The sequence below is a fragment of the Solanum stenotomum genome, chromosome 3, assembly GCF_019186545.1.
Source record: "Solanum stenotomum isolate F172 chromosome 3, ASM1918654v1, whole genome shotgun sequence".
Classification (NCBI taxonomy): domain Eukaryota; kingdom Viridiplantae; phylum Streptophyta; class Magnoliopsida; order Solanales; family Solanaceae; genus Solanum; species Solanum stenotomum.
In genome coordinates this window covers 65,061,193-65,076,819 of record NC_064284.1, presented here as the reverse complement: position 1 = coordinate 65,076,819, position 15,627 = coordinate 65,061,193, and the positions used below count along the sequence as shown (strand labels likewise).

At 31.0% G+C, this 15,627-nt stretch overlaps 2 protein-coding genes across 2 annotated transcripts; both read left to right on the top strand.

Annotated features, from left to right (window-relative positions):
- The first annotated feature begins 2,842 nt into the window (after positions 1 to 2,842).
- LOC125858356 (uncharacterized) lies at positions 2,843 to 4,489 on the top strand. Its single transcript, XM_049538112.1, has 3 exons — positions 2,843 to 2,966; positions 3,343 to 3,450; positions 4,085 to 4,489. Exons 1-3 carry the CDS (start codon positions 2,886 to 2,888, stop codon positions 4,343 to 4,345), a joined length of 450 nt encoding a protein of 149 aa, XP_049394069.1. The 5' UTR covers positions 2,843 to 2,885; the 3' UTR covers positions 4,346 to 4,489.
- Positions 4,490 to 9,013: 4,524 nt separating this feature from the next.
- On the top strand, positions 9,014 to 10,011 carry LOC125859190 (cytosolic sulfotransferase 12-like). Its single transcript, XM_049538895.1, has 2 exons — positions 9,014 to 9,173; positions 9,608 to 10,011. The coding sequence occupies exons 1-2, from the start codon at positions 9,014 to 9,016 to the stop codon at positions 10,009 to 10,011; spliced, it is 564 nt and encodes a 187-aa protein (XP_049394852.1).
- The last annotated feature ends 5,616 nt before the right edge of the window (positions 10,012 to 15,627 follow it).

Here is a 15,627-nt window from a genome sequence, read left to right as displayed (position 1 = left end):
ATAAAGAGTAAAGTTTATCTAGCCAACTGCAAATTTGAGACAACAATACAATGAAGCAATAGTTTCGATATTTTGTCAAGAATGTATTTTGTGGTAGTTTACCCCCACGTGATGTTGATTAGTAAAGTTGTTGGTGTTATTGTATCTTTATGCTATTAAGCTTTTAGTTTGGGTTACACTTGAATGCGTAATTGCATGAATTACTATAGATAATTTTTGTTATATATGAGATGATATATTGTAGATGAACTTGTATTTTAGAGGCTTAATTCATACTTCGAAGTTCTTTGTCTAATGTGATGTTGCATCGCATGAAGCACGTTGATCTTAATAGATTGTCATGTTACATTTGATATTATAAATTTTAACTAATTATTTCTATTAAATTCGAATATGAAAGGACCCTGAAGTTTAATTCAGACAAAAGGTAATTTATCCCTTTCAAAGTTCATATAACTCATCACACATTTATTCTAATATTATTTTAATAAACTATTACTTAGCCTGGAATACACGTGCAGTGCACGTGTTCGAAAACTAGTATATATATATATGTATTTGATTGTAAATTACTATTATATATATATAATACTTTCAGTAAAAGGTTTTTGAATACCAAGAATATACAAGTGGAAAGAAGATGGAATAAAACAGATAGAGCTTTAGTTGGCAGGGCATGTGAGCTACAACACTGACAAATTTAGGCAAACAGAAGTTGAGTCATTGGGTGAAATTAGCTAATTGATTGGTCTCGTGATGACTTGTACTGCATATCTATTGCTGACTGACTCACAAATTTGACATGCATCCATCACTTAATTTAAATTTCATATACTTCCCCCCCATTATTCCTAAATTCCATTCCCTACTCCTATTCCTACATGTAATGCAAAGTCCGAAGTTTTTTTTGGTAGTTGGCTAGAATTATATAAACAATATTAAAAATGGAATAACGATAGTAAACAAATTTGGAAAGTTAGTTTTTGCAAGCTTTCTATTTGAACTAATAGGTATTTACATTTTCTATTTGAACTATCACTAGAAATTAGTGAGTCAACTGTTTTGTAGGCGAAATTTTATGAGAAAATTAAGTTGTCATGTGCCTTTTGGTAATTGTATTCAAACACTTGGTCTAGTTAGTCTCGAAATGTGTTGTGATAAATAGTTAGTAATATAAAATTGAAATAATGACAAAATGACATATTTGAAATATTATTATTTGAGTTTTTCTATCTGATTATCATATGTTTGCATTTTCTACCTGAACTATCACCAACTCATTATCAAACGAGTCTCAAAATTAGTGAGTAAGCTGGTATGTAACCAAATATTATTCTAAAGTGTGTATATATATACAACACACATAGTACTAATTTAAGCAAATATTATAATGGTGGGGTAGGGGTAAAGGTGTGGGAAATGGAAAGGATGCGATTAGAAACTTAGAAGATAAAGACACAATTAAGTATTATCGTTGTGAATATCAAGAGTGAATAAGTATTTATCGTTTTGAAGTGATGTTCTTTTTAACCAAAATTGCTTGTCATATAAATAACGACTAATTAATTATCAATAATTGTGATAAAGTGATAAGTATTTATTTACTTTTAGTTATTAAAGATTTCAGATTCGAATTTTTGAGAGTGCATTTGGTTCAACCTAGTAGTATAATATGACTCATCCGTTCCAAATTTATTTCAATTTCAAAAACTCAAATGTTGCATTTACCTTTAGTAAGAAAATGCGTTAATTATCTCCAAATATTTTTCTCGTGTGAATTTAAATTAATCGGACTCCAACTAAAGATAAAGTTGGAGGTCCTAATCTAACCTAACCTGCATTGAGAAGGGTTGTCTTGTTACATGGCATTTGTCATTCCTATCAGTCCTTTTCAGCTGATTCCATGTTACAAGGCAAATTGCCAGTGACTGTACAATTTTGGACTCTCTTTTAACTTTTGCCTACCCATTTATGTATCCAAATATTTCATAATTAAAAGTCCCCTAAAATTTTCATCAAGAATAAAGTATTTGGAAAAAAAGATCAAATAATTAAGAGAAATGTTTATGAAATGATTTACAGACACATATTATGTCTTTACAACAAAACAACGTAACGTTTTATCATAATATTTTCAAATATTCTTTTATTTTATCATAATATAATTTTCTTAAAAAATATTTAATCAAATATTATCACATAAATCAAGGAAAAGTGTACTTAAAAGAGAGAGTGACAACCTAGAGATAGAAAAAGGGAACTATGTCAGCAAATAACTTGACATTCCGTGATCACCTATTACATCTTCCTTTCTTTCTTTGGGGGTGTTTTCCACTTGACCATTAATATTTATATTAAAATTTGATTAAATTTGAAATTCGTAGAATTTATTTTTAGAGATGATACTTTTATACCATGATTTTTTTTCATTCCCAGACATTCGAATTCGAGGTTGTAGGGTAAATGGATCCAAACTATTCCACCACAATTCATGCATGATGCTATGACGTACATTTTTTTTTTTTTTTGTATTTTACTCGATGTCAATATTTGTATTAGAGTCTGATTAAATTCAAATATTCGCACATTATAAAACCTATTTCTGAAGGCAACACTCCCAATATTCTTTTTTATTTTCATGCGTTCAAACCTGAGATCTTTAATCAAGAATGAAAGGATCCCGACTATCCCACCACATTTCATATTCAAAGCTCAAACCTGAGTCATCTGATTAAGAGAGGAACAACCTCGTTCATTGCACCACATTGGTCATACCAATCACTTATTACATCATTCCTTCTATAAAAACCTCCTCTTTATTCATTATTCACATCAACAAAACCATTAACAAAAGAGAGAGAGAAAAACATAAAGTAGAGAGAGAAATGGCATCAAGAAGAGTGCAAACTAAAATGGCAATGCGTAGCAAGCTTCACCTTTTACGAACACTTACAAACTCCAAATCAGTAAATCACCATTTTCTTCTTTAATTTAGCTTTTATATACATTTTTTGTGTTTTAATTTATGTGACGTAGTTTAAAATACATAATATGATTACTATTTTTTGATCTTAGTACTATGGATTACTTCAGATAAATTTAACGTAAAGAATATTCAAAATAAAATGTGTATGTTTAAAATTAAATTATTCTCAAAGTCCCTATTCTTTTTTCACAAATTAATAAAGAAATAATGTCAGTTTAAATGAAATGGATGGAGTGCATTTATTTTCCTCTAGTCACTTTTAATTAAAGTTTCAAAATATGGTGTGTATATATTTTTTTTAAAAAAAACAGTAAAGCAACTGCCTAATTTATTTATTTGTTTTATTTTTTGTGAAGGTGAAAAAGAACTCTATTATCTTGGATGCTTTCCTTTATATCATCAAGCTTAGACTCCAGCTAGAAGCCATTCAAAGAGAGTATCAACAACTCTTAAATCATGTCCAAGTACGCTCTCTCTCTCTCTCTCTCTCTCTCTCTCTCTATATATATATATATATATTCAATTTGTTAGTATATTTTTTACTTGACACGTAGTTTACGTGTCTAAGAAAGTAAGAATTGTTTTTTGAATTTTATGGTCCTAAAATATTTAGAATGTACAAAAAATGTTCTTCAATCTTGTGTTGTTAAGCATGCCATGTGTCAGTTAAAATGAAAGAGTTATAAAAAAGAGGTATTTTTTAAGGGATGAAAAAAAAGTAAGACAAACAATTGAAACGGAGGGAGGATTATTTAATTTATTTTTCACTCTTATTTTTATTTAATATGATAATGACATGAGTTGAGTTTGAAATACGCAATAGAAAGATGAAGTAACGACTACTAAATTATGTAGCTAAATAACAAAATTTATCACAAAGTAGCAATGGATTATCATAAAATTCTGTTAGCTATATGTGCTATTCAGTGACAAATCAGCAACAAAATAATACAAAAACAATTCTATTAACTATGAACTATTTAACGATAGATTCCTGATGATCATTTTTTTTAATGAGGGTCAGTAATGGTCCCCATATAGCTAGTTAAAATTTGTTTGGAATTGAGTCGTAGTTATTATTATTTATCATTGTTGTAGGAAGTGAAGGTGGAAAAGCTTATTGGGACAAAAATTTTGGTGAAAGTGACATGCAAAAAGGGAAAAGATGTACTAGTATCAATTTTGGAGGCATTTGAAGATATGAAACTAATTGTTGTTCAAGCTAGGGTTACAAGTAGGTACTTCTTTGGTATGGAAGCTATTGTGGAAGCTGGAAATGAAGATACTTTGGATGTAAGAGCTTTGACTAGAGCACTTCAAATGGCTATCCAAAAGCAAAGTTTTGAAAAGCTCAAGTAATAAATAGTTCTAAGTTTTGTCCCCCTTTTATTATTATTATTGTCCTTCTAGCTAGTTGTTCATGTAATCAAGGTAAAAAAAAAAATCACTTTCCTTTTGTTAGCCCATAAGGTATGAAAGTGAAAGAGAAAAGACAAAATGTGAAGTGTTGATCTCTTTTAATTTTCTTGTTTGCATTACAACTTAGTGTTTATCATCACCATCGAAAAGATGTGACGCATCAGATAGAGTTGCTTCTTTTTTAACTAAAGATTTCGGTTTAGAGTTTTTAATATGAAAAAATTCTTGATAGGGAGTGCTTCCCAACAATGAGCACTACTCAGTGCAAATCCCAATTAATCGAGCTTCAATGCGACTACCGAATAACAAATGAAAAACCAAAAACAAAAGTGTTGTCTATCCAACTTTTTAGTTGAATTTGAGAAATAGTTTAAATATATATATCATTTGTTTAAGTTTTCGACTCTAAATAAACATGCCATTAAAAAACTCATGCTGAAAGTGTTGCCCTTAAAAATGAATCCCGCAATGAGAGAATTCAAATTTAATTAAATCATAATATAAATACCATACACCAGATGAATTAGACATGTCTGAATTAGACTTTTGTGGAAATGAAGAAATGCAAGGCAATTCTCCCTTGGCAAGAAAGAATTTAATTCATGCATATAGCAATATATAGCAATCTTGCTAAAGGAGAATACCCTGCGTTTCTTGTCCTCTCAAATTCTTCAAATTCTTTTGAGTAGTTTCTAATTTGTTCACCAACATTTATAGTCATTTGATTTTGGCATAATTCATTTGGGATATGCTGAAGAAAAAGAAAAAGAAAAAAGACATGATGTGATGTTGTGGCAATATATTCTCCTTGTTAAAAGGGTCTTTACATTTTATATTTTTTTGCCGCCCGGTGTCCGGAGTCCACATTAGAGCTTTGATTAAATTTGGATCGCGCACTGCAGGACCCATTCAGGGGTGGCGCTCCCAACATAATTTTCTCCATACCTAGGGCTCGAACCTGATACCTCTGATTAAAGGTGAAGCAGTCCCACCACTACACCACAACACATGTTGGTGGGTCTTTGTATTTAATTAGGGATGTGGAGGTAGAGTTTTAGATACATATTCAATATAATTCAGTAGTTCTGGATAGAATTTTGTATTTATATAGTAAATTCAAAATCAATTTACTAGAAAACTTGAGATTATTATTATCTTAGAATATAGAATTCATAATATTTAAATTTTGAATCTAGCTGTGTAATTACATTCTCATGCATGAGGGGTCAAAAGAACATACAACTCCATCATTGCTTCATTATTGTCTCTTTAATTTCTTGATTTAACATATAACTCCATCATTACTTCATTATTGTCTCTTTAATTTCTTGATTTAACATATAACTTCATCATGACTTCATTATTGTCTCTAGCTTTAGTTTCTTGATTTATTCTTTAATTTCTGTTCATTGAAAAGATGTTGAAGTAAATATAGACTACATATATGTTATTCAACCAATTTTTATTTATTCACTTATAAGTCAATATGGACTACATATACTATCCAAATTTACTCAAACTTTATATGGACATATTTGGTTATACCCAAACTAGCCTCAACAAATATATGCTAGCTCAACCAACTCGCGCCTAGAGATTGAACAAATTATATTTTTATCGACTAACTAAATTTAGCACCCTTAATCCAATCTCTAGCATATGAAGAGTTCTATGAGTTCATGGCACCTCATTAGGATATCCTATGACAACAAGAAAGCATATGCCAACAAATGCCATTAAGACTATTCAACAACAAGAGATTCCCACAACATAATTTATTTTTTCATGGAATCATGGTCAAAAACTTTAGAGATCTCACTCTTTTTCCCTTTTGTGATATTATGCTGCTATTGTTGTTGCTTTCTCATAAGTGTCACAATGATTTGTTAATGTTGACATAAATTCTCATCAAATAGTACTCCTAAATTCACTTTTACTTCTAATTAGAAGATCAAGGAATAACTAGAGATGGATTCAGAATTGAACCTCTTTTTTCTAAAGTTATATGGAGCAAGAAATGGAACGACTTTATTCATCTGATTAAACCAAAAATAAAAAAAGAACAATCTAATGTACAAAACATCTCGCATTTAGTAGGATTTGGGAAAGGGCCACATCCAAAGAAATGTTTAATTTTTTTTTTGTTGATAAATTTATAGTCTGAAACATGTCATAACCTTTGTGTGGCTATACTTTTTGAAAATTGTGGCCTTACCATGCAGAACATTTATATGGTTATAAAACTTCTCATTAAGGATAAAAACATAAGTGTATGGTTAATTATTTTCAAATTTAGAGGTGTATCGTTCATTATTGGAATAGACTAAAAAAAATATCACATAAACTGAAACGTGAACGAGGTATATAAATAGATTTTGCAACATTATTCCAATTTCTTTACATAGAGCATATGCATTGAAATATACTCCAGTAAAAGAATACTTGCTTTTTTCCTCTTTGCTATAAAAGAGTTTCATATAGTATTAAAAATACACTACATCAAATCAATTGGTCAAGTGAGACTTAAATCTGTGTGGATGCATTACTGGGTTAATCCTCTTTGGCAAATAAGTTCACTATTATTTGGTGCAAATTTTGTCATTTATTGCCAAAGAAGATTTGCCCCGTAAATCACTCATACAATATTACACCTATTCAATAACAGCCACACTTCAAAGTTTGCAACACAGGTAAAAGAAAAACTTTTGTTTAATTTTCTCGAAATACGTTATTATATGCCATTAAACACATGGCACATCAACATCAACATAAATTGAAGGATGATCAGTTGAATATGCTTCTTCAAAATATAAAAATGTATCATTCTGTTTTGGAATGAACTAATAAGAAAATAATGTCATATAAACTGAAATAGAAGGTGTATCTTATTAAATGGGTAAATTCAAAATTTTAAAAAGGGCTTTTAACGAAAAGAATTTTCTGCTTCCTTCTTTGAATAGCCAAAAGATATATAGTGCTTGTTTGCTCATTATCATGATCATGAGGGATAATACAGTGCAAACAAGTTTATACATTAATTAATAAAGGATTTAGGTTTTCAAAGTTGTTAAAGTAATTTTACTATTCCTTTTTACTTCATTAATCGATTCACTAGAATATGCGTAGTTTTGTTACATATATTAGGCTCGTAATCTTTCGTCTTAACTAAGGTCGCAACTTTGCGTCACAATTAATAAGTGACAAGGTCGCATTTACGCGTCTTGATCTAAATCTTCTTAAAAGTATAATCTTTGATTCAACAAACTAGTAGACTTTTAAGTGTGATACACAAGGAGAGGTCGCGTTTACGCATCTTTATAAGTGTATGTCGAAGCTAAGGTCGCAACATCACGTCTTAGTTAAGAATAATATAATTCAACAATATTTTAAGTGAGTCATAGGCAAATGATGTATCCAAGATTAATTATTAATCAATTATAAGTTGATAAATGTGATCATGCTAAAATCACGGGATTCAGGGCGCCTCATACATTTCCCTTGGTCAATAAAATTCCTTACTCGCCTTTTTTTTCGCAAACCAATAAAAGATACATTTTCTTTTGATCAGGAATTCAAAAGGTGACTTGGAATACCATAAATTAATTCTTAATGACGATTCTATAAATAAAATAATCCATATTCATTACCGTCATTTTAAATGAAAAAAACCCTTCGATCCGTCTTGTGCAGTCGATGAAAAAACGAATATGACAAGTTATTTATCCATATAATTCAAGGTGATGCATGTGATACTTCCTATGACTAGAAAAATCATTTATTTTTTCCTTTTTCACTAATAGGTGACTTAAATTATTATGGTTGGTAATTATATATATAATTCAAGGATGACTAGGAATATAATTTATTTTTCCCTTCGACTAATAGGCGACTTAAATAACTATGACTAGTTATTTATCTATATAATTCAAGGTGACGTAGTACTCTCTATGACTAGGAAAATTATTTTTTTTTTCCTTTTTTCTAATAGGTTACTTAAAAGATTATGACAGATAATCTAATTTGTCTATATAATTCGAGGATGACTAGGAAAACCATTTGTTCTTTTTTCTTTTTCACTAATACGTGACTTAAATAATTATGAGATGTAATTTATCTATATGATTCTAAGTGACGTAATTATGACTAGGGAAATCATTTATTCATTTTTCTTTTTTATTAATAGGTGATTTAAATGACTATGAAAGATTTATCTATATAATTCGAGGATGACTAGGAAATCATTTATTTTTCCCATTTTGACTAATATAGACGACTTACATGATTATAGTAGATAGCTCAAAGAGACTATCACTTAGAAAGTCATTTATCCTTTTTCCTTTTAAAATTATGATTTAAGTCATTTCCTTTTAAAATTATGATTTAAGTGACTTAAATGATAATGGCATATAATTATCTTTATAGGTATATATTTTGGACATAAGAGTAAGAGAGGTGATGTGATAATCTTTTTGACTAGGAAAGTTATTTAACTTTTTTCCTTTTTTAAATTATAATTTGATTTAATGACTTAAATGATAATGTAGATAATCTACCTATTTTGATATCTATATAAGTAACTAGAAGAAAGCACACTCAATCATCAAAATCATGACAACATCTCAAACTTCTCCTCCCAAATATTTACAAGAGGATAGTCTAAGTGAAGAGTGTAAGAAATTGCTCTCTACCCTTCCAAAAGAAAAGGGATGGATTGGATCATATATCTACAAATACCAAGGATTTTGGACATCACCAAGATTGATCCAAGGTGTTATTGCATGTCAACAACAATTTCAAGCTCAAGACACTGATATCATTCTTGTTACAACTCCAAAATCAGGGACCACTTAGTTAAAATCACTTTTATTTGCTCTAGTGAATCGAACGAAACATTCTATTTTTGAACAAAATCATCCTTTACTTGTCAAGAATCCTCATGTTCTTGTTCCATTCTTGGAACATACACTCTATGTTGATGGTCAAGTCCCTGATTTTTCAGCTTTCACTTCACCGAGACTTTTGGCAACTCATGTGCCCTTTGTTTCATTGCCAAAATCTATTCAAAATTCAGAAACCAAACTTGTTTACTTGTGTAGGAATCCTAGGGACACTTTTATTTCTATGTGGCATTTTTCAAACAATTTAAGACTTGATCACAAAGATACCAATTCCATTGAAGAAATGTTTGATCTTTTTTGCAAGGGGTGAGCATTTATGGACCATTTTGGGATCACGTGTTGGATTATTGGAAACAGAGCATAGAAAATCCAAACAAAGTACTTTTCCTCATGTATGAAGAAATGAAAGAGAAACCAAAAATTCAACTTAAACGATTGGCTGAATTCTTAGAATGTCAATTTTCTATTGAGGAAGAAAATTGTGGAGTTGTGGATGAAATATTAAAAATGTGTAGCTTTGAGAATTTGAGCAATTTGAAGGTGAATACAAATGAGAAGTTGCCAACTGGAGAGGGAAATAAAACGTACTTTCGTAAAGGAGAGATTGGAGATTGGAAGAATTATTTTACCGTGGAGATGAGTGAGAATCTCAATCGTATCACAGAGCAAAAGTTTCATGGATTTGGATTAAAGTTTTTATATACTTGATTAGGCATTAATATGATATAATGCCATTCGAATGCAATTATTTATTTTGAAATTCAATGTTGGAGTAGTTCATTATCTTATTAGGATTGGTAAGGTAAGGTCTAACCATCATTGCTTGTACTTATCCCTATTTAGAATTTTTCTTTTAATAAAAAACCGCTAGACATTTCGTATAGTGGTAAAATAATTCAAAAAAAAATCGTGTTTCAGAATAATTCAAATTGTTGCAAATTATGTAGTAAATTCATATTTCTTTATTTTGTCACCGACAAGTAATGCTTTTATGTACTACAAAGTGTCAATGAGGTGGAGGCGTTCAATTTTCTATTTTATTTTAAGACTAGAGAAATTACTTGCGCTTTACATAATCATAATCATATATTACTAAAAGTGGAATAAAAAAAATTGAAAGTTGAATTACGATTTTACCCTCCTATAAAGTAATATATTATAAAACATTTAACTATTTAAATATTAAATATACAGTTCCTTAGATTAATTCTTAATATATAATAATAATAATAATAAATAAATAAAAAAAGTGGGTAAGTGTATTTTTACTCTTCATAAACTAAAAAATTATAAATGACTAGAAAATGGTGCCTGTGCCAGCACGGGCCCAATATATGTTACTTCTTTCGTTCAACAATAGTTGTCTACTATACTAAAAAATTGTTGTCCAACAATACTTGTCCAATTTTAAAAAAATAAAGAAATAATTTACCTTTTGTGTCTATTTTACCCTTGCTATTAAATATTATTTATCATCTAACACATTTCTCAAAGTATTAAATTTAATAAAGTCAAAGCATAATATAGTAATATTAACCTTATTATTTATTGTTCTTAAGGGTGTGTGTACAACTATTGTTGGACAATGAGAGTATTTATGTAGTCTCAATTTATGTGATATAAATAAAATTTCGAAAGTCAATTAATTTTTTTAATGATTTATAAATATTTTAATTTATTAATAATTATAATTCAAGGGGTGTATCAAGTCAATAATGGACAACTATTGTTAGATAGAGAGAGTATTTATTTTGTCTCTATTTATGTGATATAAATAAAATGTCGAAAGTCAATTATTTATTTTTTATGATTTGTAAATATTTTAAGTTATTAATTATTATAATTTGTTATTCCTTCTATCCCAGTTTATGTGGCATCAATAGAATTTAGATTGTTATCAAATTTTGATGTCTTTTACTATATAATTATTATGATTTATAATAATTTTTACTTTATTTTTAAATAAAATATATTACTCCATCTATTTTAATTATGTGGCATTTGATAGAATTTTTAAATTTAATCAAATTGCACAATAATAATAATCCGAGTGACATACAAGCAGGGCCACATGTTTAATTGACATAGTAATAATTAAGTTAACAATAACATTAAAAGCAAAGAAGGGGCTATGAAGGGGCTATGAAGTGACTGTGTGTCTATTCAAACACGTGTATCTTCATGAGTGAGTATTGGAATTATTTCAAATTAATTTAACTTCACATTTTTTAAGAAAAGAAAATTAAGACATAAATAAAAAATAGCTTTTTATTTTTACCCTTATTAATTATTGTCAAATTTATGATTAAAATAACTAAAGATTAATTATAATAAGTTAATCACTAATTTCAGCACTAACTAATGAAGGGTAAAAGTGGAAGAATATTCCAAAAGAGGTCTTGAAGATTGAACAATTAAGTTAATTTGAAAAATGAAAAATGTCTCAACAATTCAATTAATTTGAAATGGAGGGAGTAATATTTATATCTATGAAAAATCTTAACTAAATATATTAAATTGGAACACACGTGCAACGCATGTACCCAGAAACTAATATATATTAATAAAAGTGGAAACAAAAAAAGTTAAAAGTTGAAATACCATTTCACCCCTACACTAAATAAAAATATTATAAAATAGCTAATATATTAATAAAAGTGGAAACAAAAAAAGTTAAAGTTGAAATACTATTTCACCCCTGTCACGCCTCGAGCCTACACCCCGGACATGGCTGACACTCGAAGACCATTGTTGGCCCCAAGCGAACCCTTGGTCTGGCTTACTTAACTCAGCGGAAGACAATATTCATACTTATAATGACCAATAACACTTAACTAAACTGAATAATAAAATAACTGAGAATGTTTAAAGGTTAAACATTCAACTTGGCCAAAAGTGGCAACCCAAGTCTTAACAATAAGAAATGATAATTAAAAGACTCAAAAGACTAACATCTGAGTGTCTATGAAACCTCTAAAACAACTGAGATGGATGTTGGGACAACCCCTGTAACGACTCGGAAAATGATAGAGTGAAACTAGAGCCTCACATGTGAGTTTGGAGTCGAGAACTTAATGAAATGATTATATTTGAATTTGACCCAAAAGTTCTTAAAAATGTGCTTCGGAAGTTACCGGAAACTTGTTTAGCTGTATATAAAAAGATCCGTTTTATTTTTCGAAAATCCGACTTCATATTCTTGTTTAGGGGGTCAAATTGAGTGGGAAATGGGTCTAACCCAAATTTTAGAGCAACCGTATCAAAATCCGAAATTTCCAAGTGAAGCCTTTTTCGAGGGTCTACTTTGGAGGGTCATATCTCCTAGCACACAAATTAGTTGGGTGGCTAATAATATATCCATGGAAAGCCCTTTGAGTTAGCTACCTAATGCACTTCGTTTTACCTCATTCGGAGTTCGGACGAAGAAGTTATGCCCATTTTCGTAAAGTCTGTCCGGCAGAAAAAGGCAAATTCCAGTAGCTAATGTTACTGTTCATTACTGTTCACCCGCCTGAAAATTTTTCTAAGTGTTGGACCTTTTTTTTCAAAGGACTTATATTATTTCCTAGATACAATAATCCAATTCCCATCCCTAAAAACATTTCCCTCTCTACAAACCTCCATTTAAGAAAGTCAAGAACTTGGAGCTAGGGCTTGGTTTGAAGGTGGTGTCTTCATCAATTTTCTTGGGGAATCTTAGCAAAGGTATGGTGATCCTTGATCCTTGATTATCTTTCCTTCAAGGAGTCCATTAAAAAGGGTTTCAAAAGTCTTCAAAGAACAAAACTTCTATTTTCTATTCTAGTTATGGGTTCATGGGTAAAATGTTTTCAAAGTCATTATATTGGTGAATTGAAGTTGTATTTATGATTTTAAGATGATTTTATATGAAACTTCTTCAAGAACCCATGTTTTCATTAAAAGACTTGAATTTGCTTATGAAGTGGGTTTAATGCCTATGATTTAATGTTGATGAATTGTTGGTATATGGATGAATTGAGGATTGTGGCCTTATGGGCAAATTATGGGCGAATCACCTTGTGGTGATAGAATTGTTGGGAATTGAGTAATGGTTATTATGGCTTTGGAGGATGGTAAGTTGGCTTAATCTCATATTAGGGATAAAATTGTTCTTGCTTGGTTTGATCCACTTATGGTGGAGGTGTTTAATTATGGAATGTATTGTGACCATGGCCTTAAAGGCAAGACATGAGGAGCTAATGTTGACTTAGAATTGTTTACTTGTTTGTTACATTGTGACCATGGCCTTGAAGGCATAGTATAAGAAATTGAAGTGTTATCATGACATTGTATGAATGAGAGTTCAATGAAGATAATGTGATCATGTTATGAATGTAAATGTGTTACTATTGAAAGATTATTTCTCAATTTGACACTCATGAATGTTGATGATAGAATATGAAGGATTCTTCAATGTAAAGTATACCTTGAATTGGTAGGGCTTATGCATCCTTTTCTTGTATAAATGATTATATTGTTGATTGTTGAATCCTTGGATCGGTAGGCTTATGGCACCCTTCCACACATGCTTATAATGAACCTTGGATCGGTAGGCTTATGGCACCCTTCCATTAATGATAAGTAATGAACCTTGGATTCGGTAGGCCTATGGCACCTTTCCATAAAGGTTAATGATGAGACTTGAATCGGTAGGCCCATGGCACCCTTTCAAGAGGAGTTAATGAGCTTTCCTAAATGTACCTTGAATCGGTAGGCTTATGGCACCCTTTCATGTGTTAAATAATGTACCTTGAATCGGTAGGCTTATGGCACCCTTTCATGTGTGATGATGTCAAAGTAATGAACTATTCTATGGGAATGTAGGCTAAGCACCGAGCGGATTTGGTTAGATGGAAACTCCCCCGACAGTTAGGCATGAGTTTCAATGATCGTCTACCTTATCCCATAAACTATGTGCCCGCATAGGAAGCTAGTGGATCCATTAAGCTATATATACCGGTCTTCCTTAGGCAAGTAGACCACCTCTTTTCGGTGTGGGGACTCATGACACCGGATTCCATGACAAGCTCTCATGGTCTATGTCGGTTAAACGCTTACTTCCCATCATGTGAGATTTCATTATGGTTTCTTGACAGGTTCTACAAAGTGTAGGTAGTAGTATGGGATGCTACCTATACATTGCACGAGTAGGCTTGGAGAGGGTCATAGTGAGTTTCTCTAAATCCTAATGACTGTGACATGAATGTACCCTAAATGAGGTTATTAAAGAATGTTGGCTCTTAAATGCTTAATATGTTATGCATGTTATACTTGGGTTATATTACGAGTTATTTTCCCTTGTCATGTCTTAATTAATGATATACCTCTTATGTATGAATATTGTGCAAAGGTGAAAGAAAGGAATGATAAGTTACTTTAAGTGACCTAAATGTGGTGCCTTAGTATGGATGGTGGTATGGGACGTCATCCATACATTGCACGAGGTATAGCATAAGGGTTTCTTGAGGTGAAGGTCCAAGGTAAAGGTTTTCATGTTGATATTGTTTAAAGGTGATATTATGACTTACTTGATGTTATGCTTGTCTTGTATGTCTTTTATGCTATTGTTCATGATATTTCAAAAAGGTGGCATAATGCATGGTTTCTAACTAAAATGTCCCTTTTTAAGCATGTTTTGCATGGTCATCATACTTAGTACATTTTGTGTACTAACCCATATTCTTCATATTTTTACTATAAGTGTAGGTTCCGGCAAGTGATCCCTCCTAGCTAGTTTGAAGTGTTGGATTGCTTTCCTCCAAGACTTGGTATGTCCTCATGGATTCGAGGACAAGACTTTTAAGTTCTTTTGTTCATGTAATAGACTTCTTTTGATTGTAAAGGGCCGTGTCCCTACTTATGTTTTGCGACTGTGTCTAAAATGGCCATGTGAGACTTAGATTTCCGCTGTGTGTTTTTTAAAGTTGTTTTAAGAAGTTTAAATGTGTGGATGTAAATAAGTTTTTCTATTATTATTCCGCGCTATTTTCATTATTGAATGCAATGAATGACTATGTGGCTTGTATAAGACCCCTTCGGGGTCGAGTACGCCTTGTTACGACTTGGGGGTGCTCCCGGGTCGTGACAACCCCACAACAACCTAATGAACTAACTAGAAAGCAATGAAAATAGATCCTCCGAAATGCAAGGAGACTCACCGACTGACTGACTCTGAATTGCTCACTGTATTAATGGTGCGCTGGAATGCCGATCCTAGTTACCTGTGTCTGCATCATAAGACGATGCAGGCCAACTGGCATCAGTACATTGAATGTAAGAGTATGCGAGTTGGAATGCTAAAAC

Excerpts from the sequence above, each read along its gene's own strand:
- LOC125858356 (XM_049538112.1), top strand. The coding sequence starts at position 2,886 with ATGGCATCAAGAAGAGTGCAAACTAAAATGGCAATGCGTAGCAAGCTT. Across the intron at positions 2,967-3,342 it reads CACTTACAAACTCCAAATCA|GTGAAAAAGAACTCTATTAT; the intron begins GTAAATCACCAT and ends TTTTTTGTGAAG. Across the intron at positions 3,451-4,084 it reads AACTCTTAAATCATGTCCAA|GAAGTGAAGGTGGAAAAGCT; the intron begins GTACGCTCTCTC and ends TCATTGTTGTAG.
- LOC125859190 (XM_049538895.1), top strand. The coding sequence starts at position 9,014 with ATGACAACATCTCAAACTTCTCCTCCCAAATATTTACAAGAGGATAGT. Across the intron at positions 9,174-9,607 it reads ATCACCAAGATTGATCCAAG|GGGTGAGCATTTATGGACCA; the intron begins GTGTTATTGCAT and ends CTTTTTTGCAAG.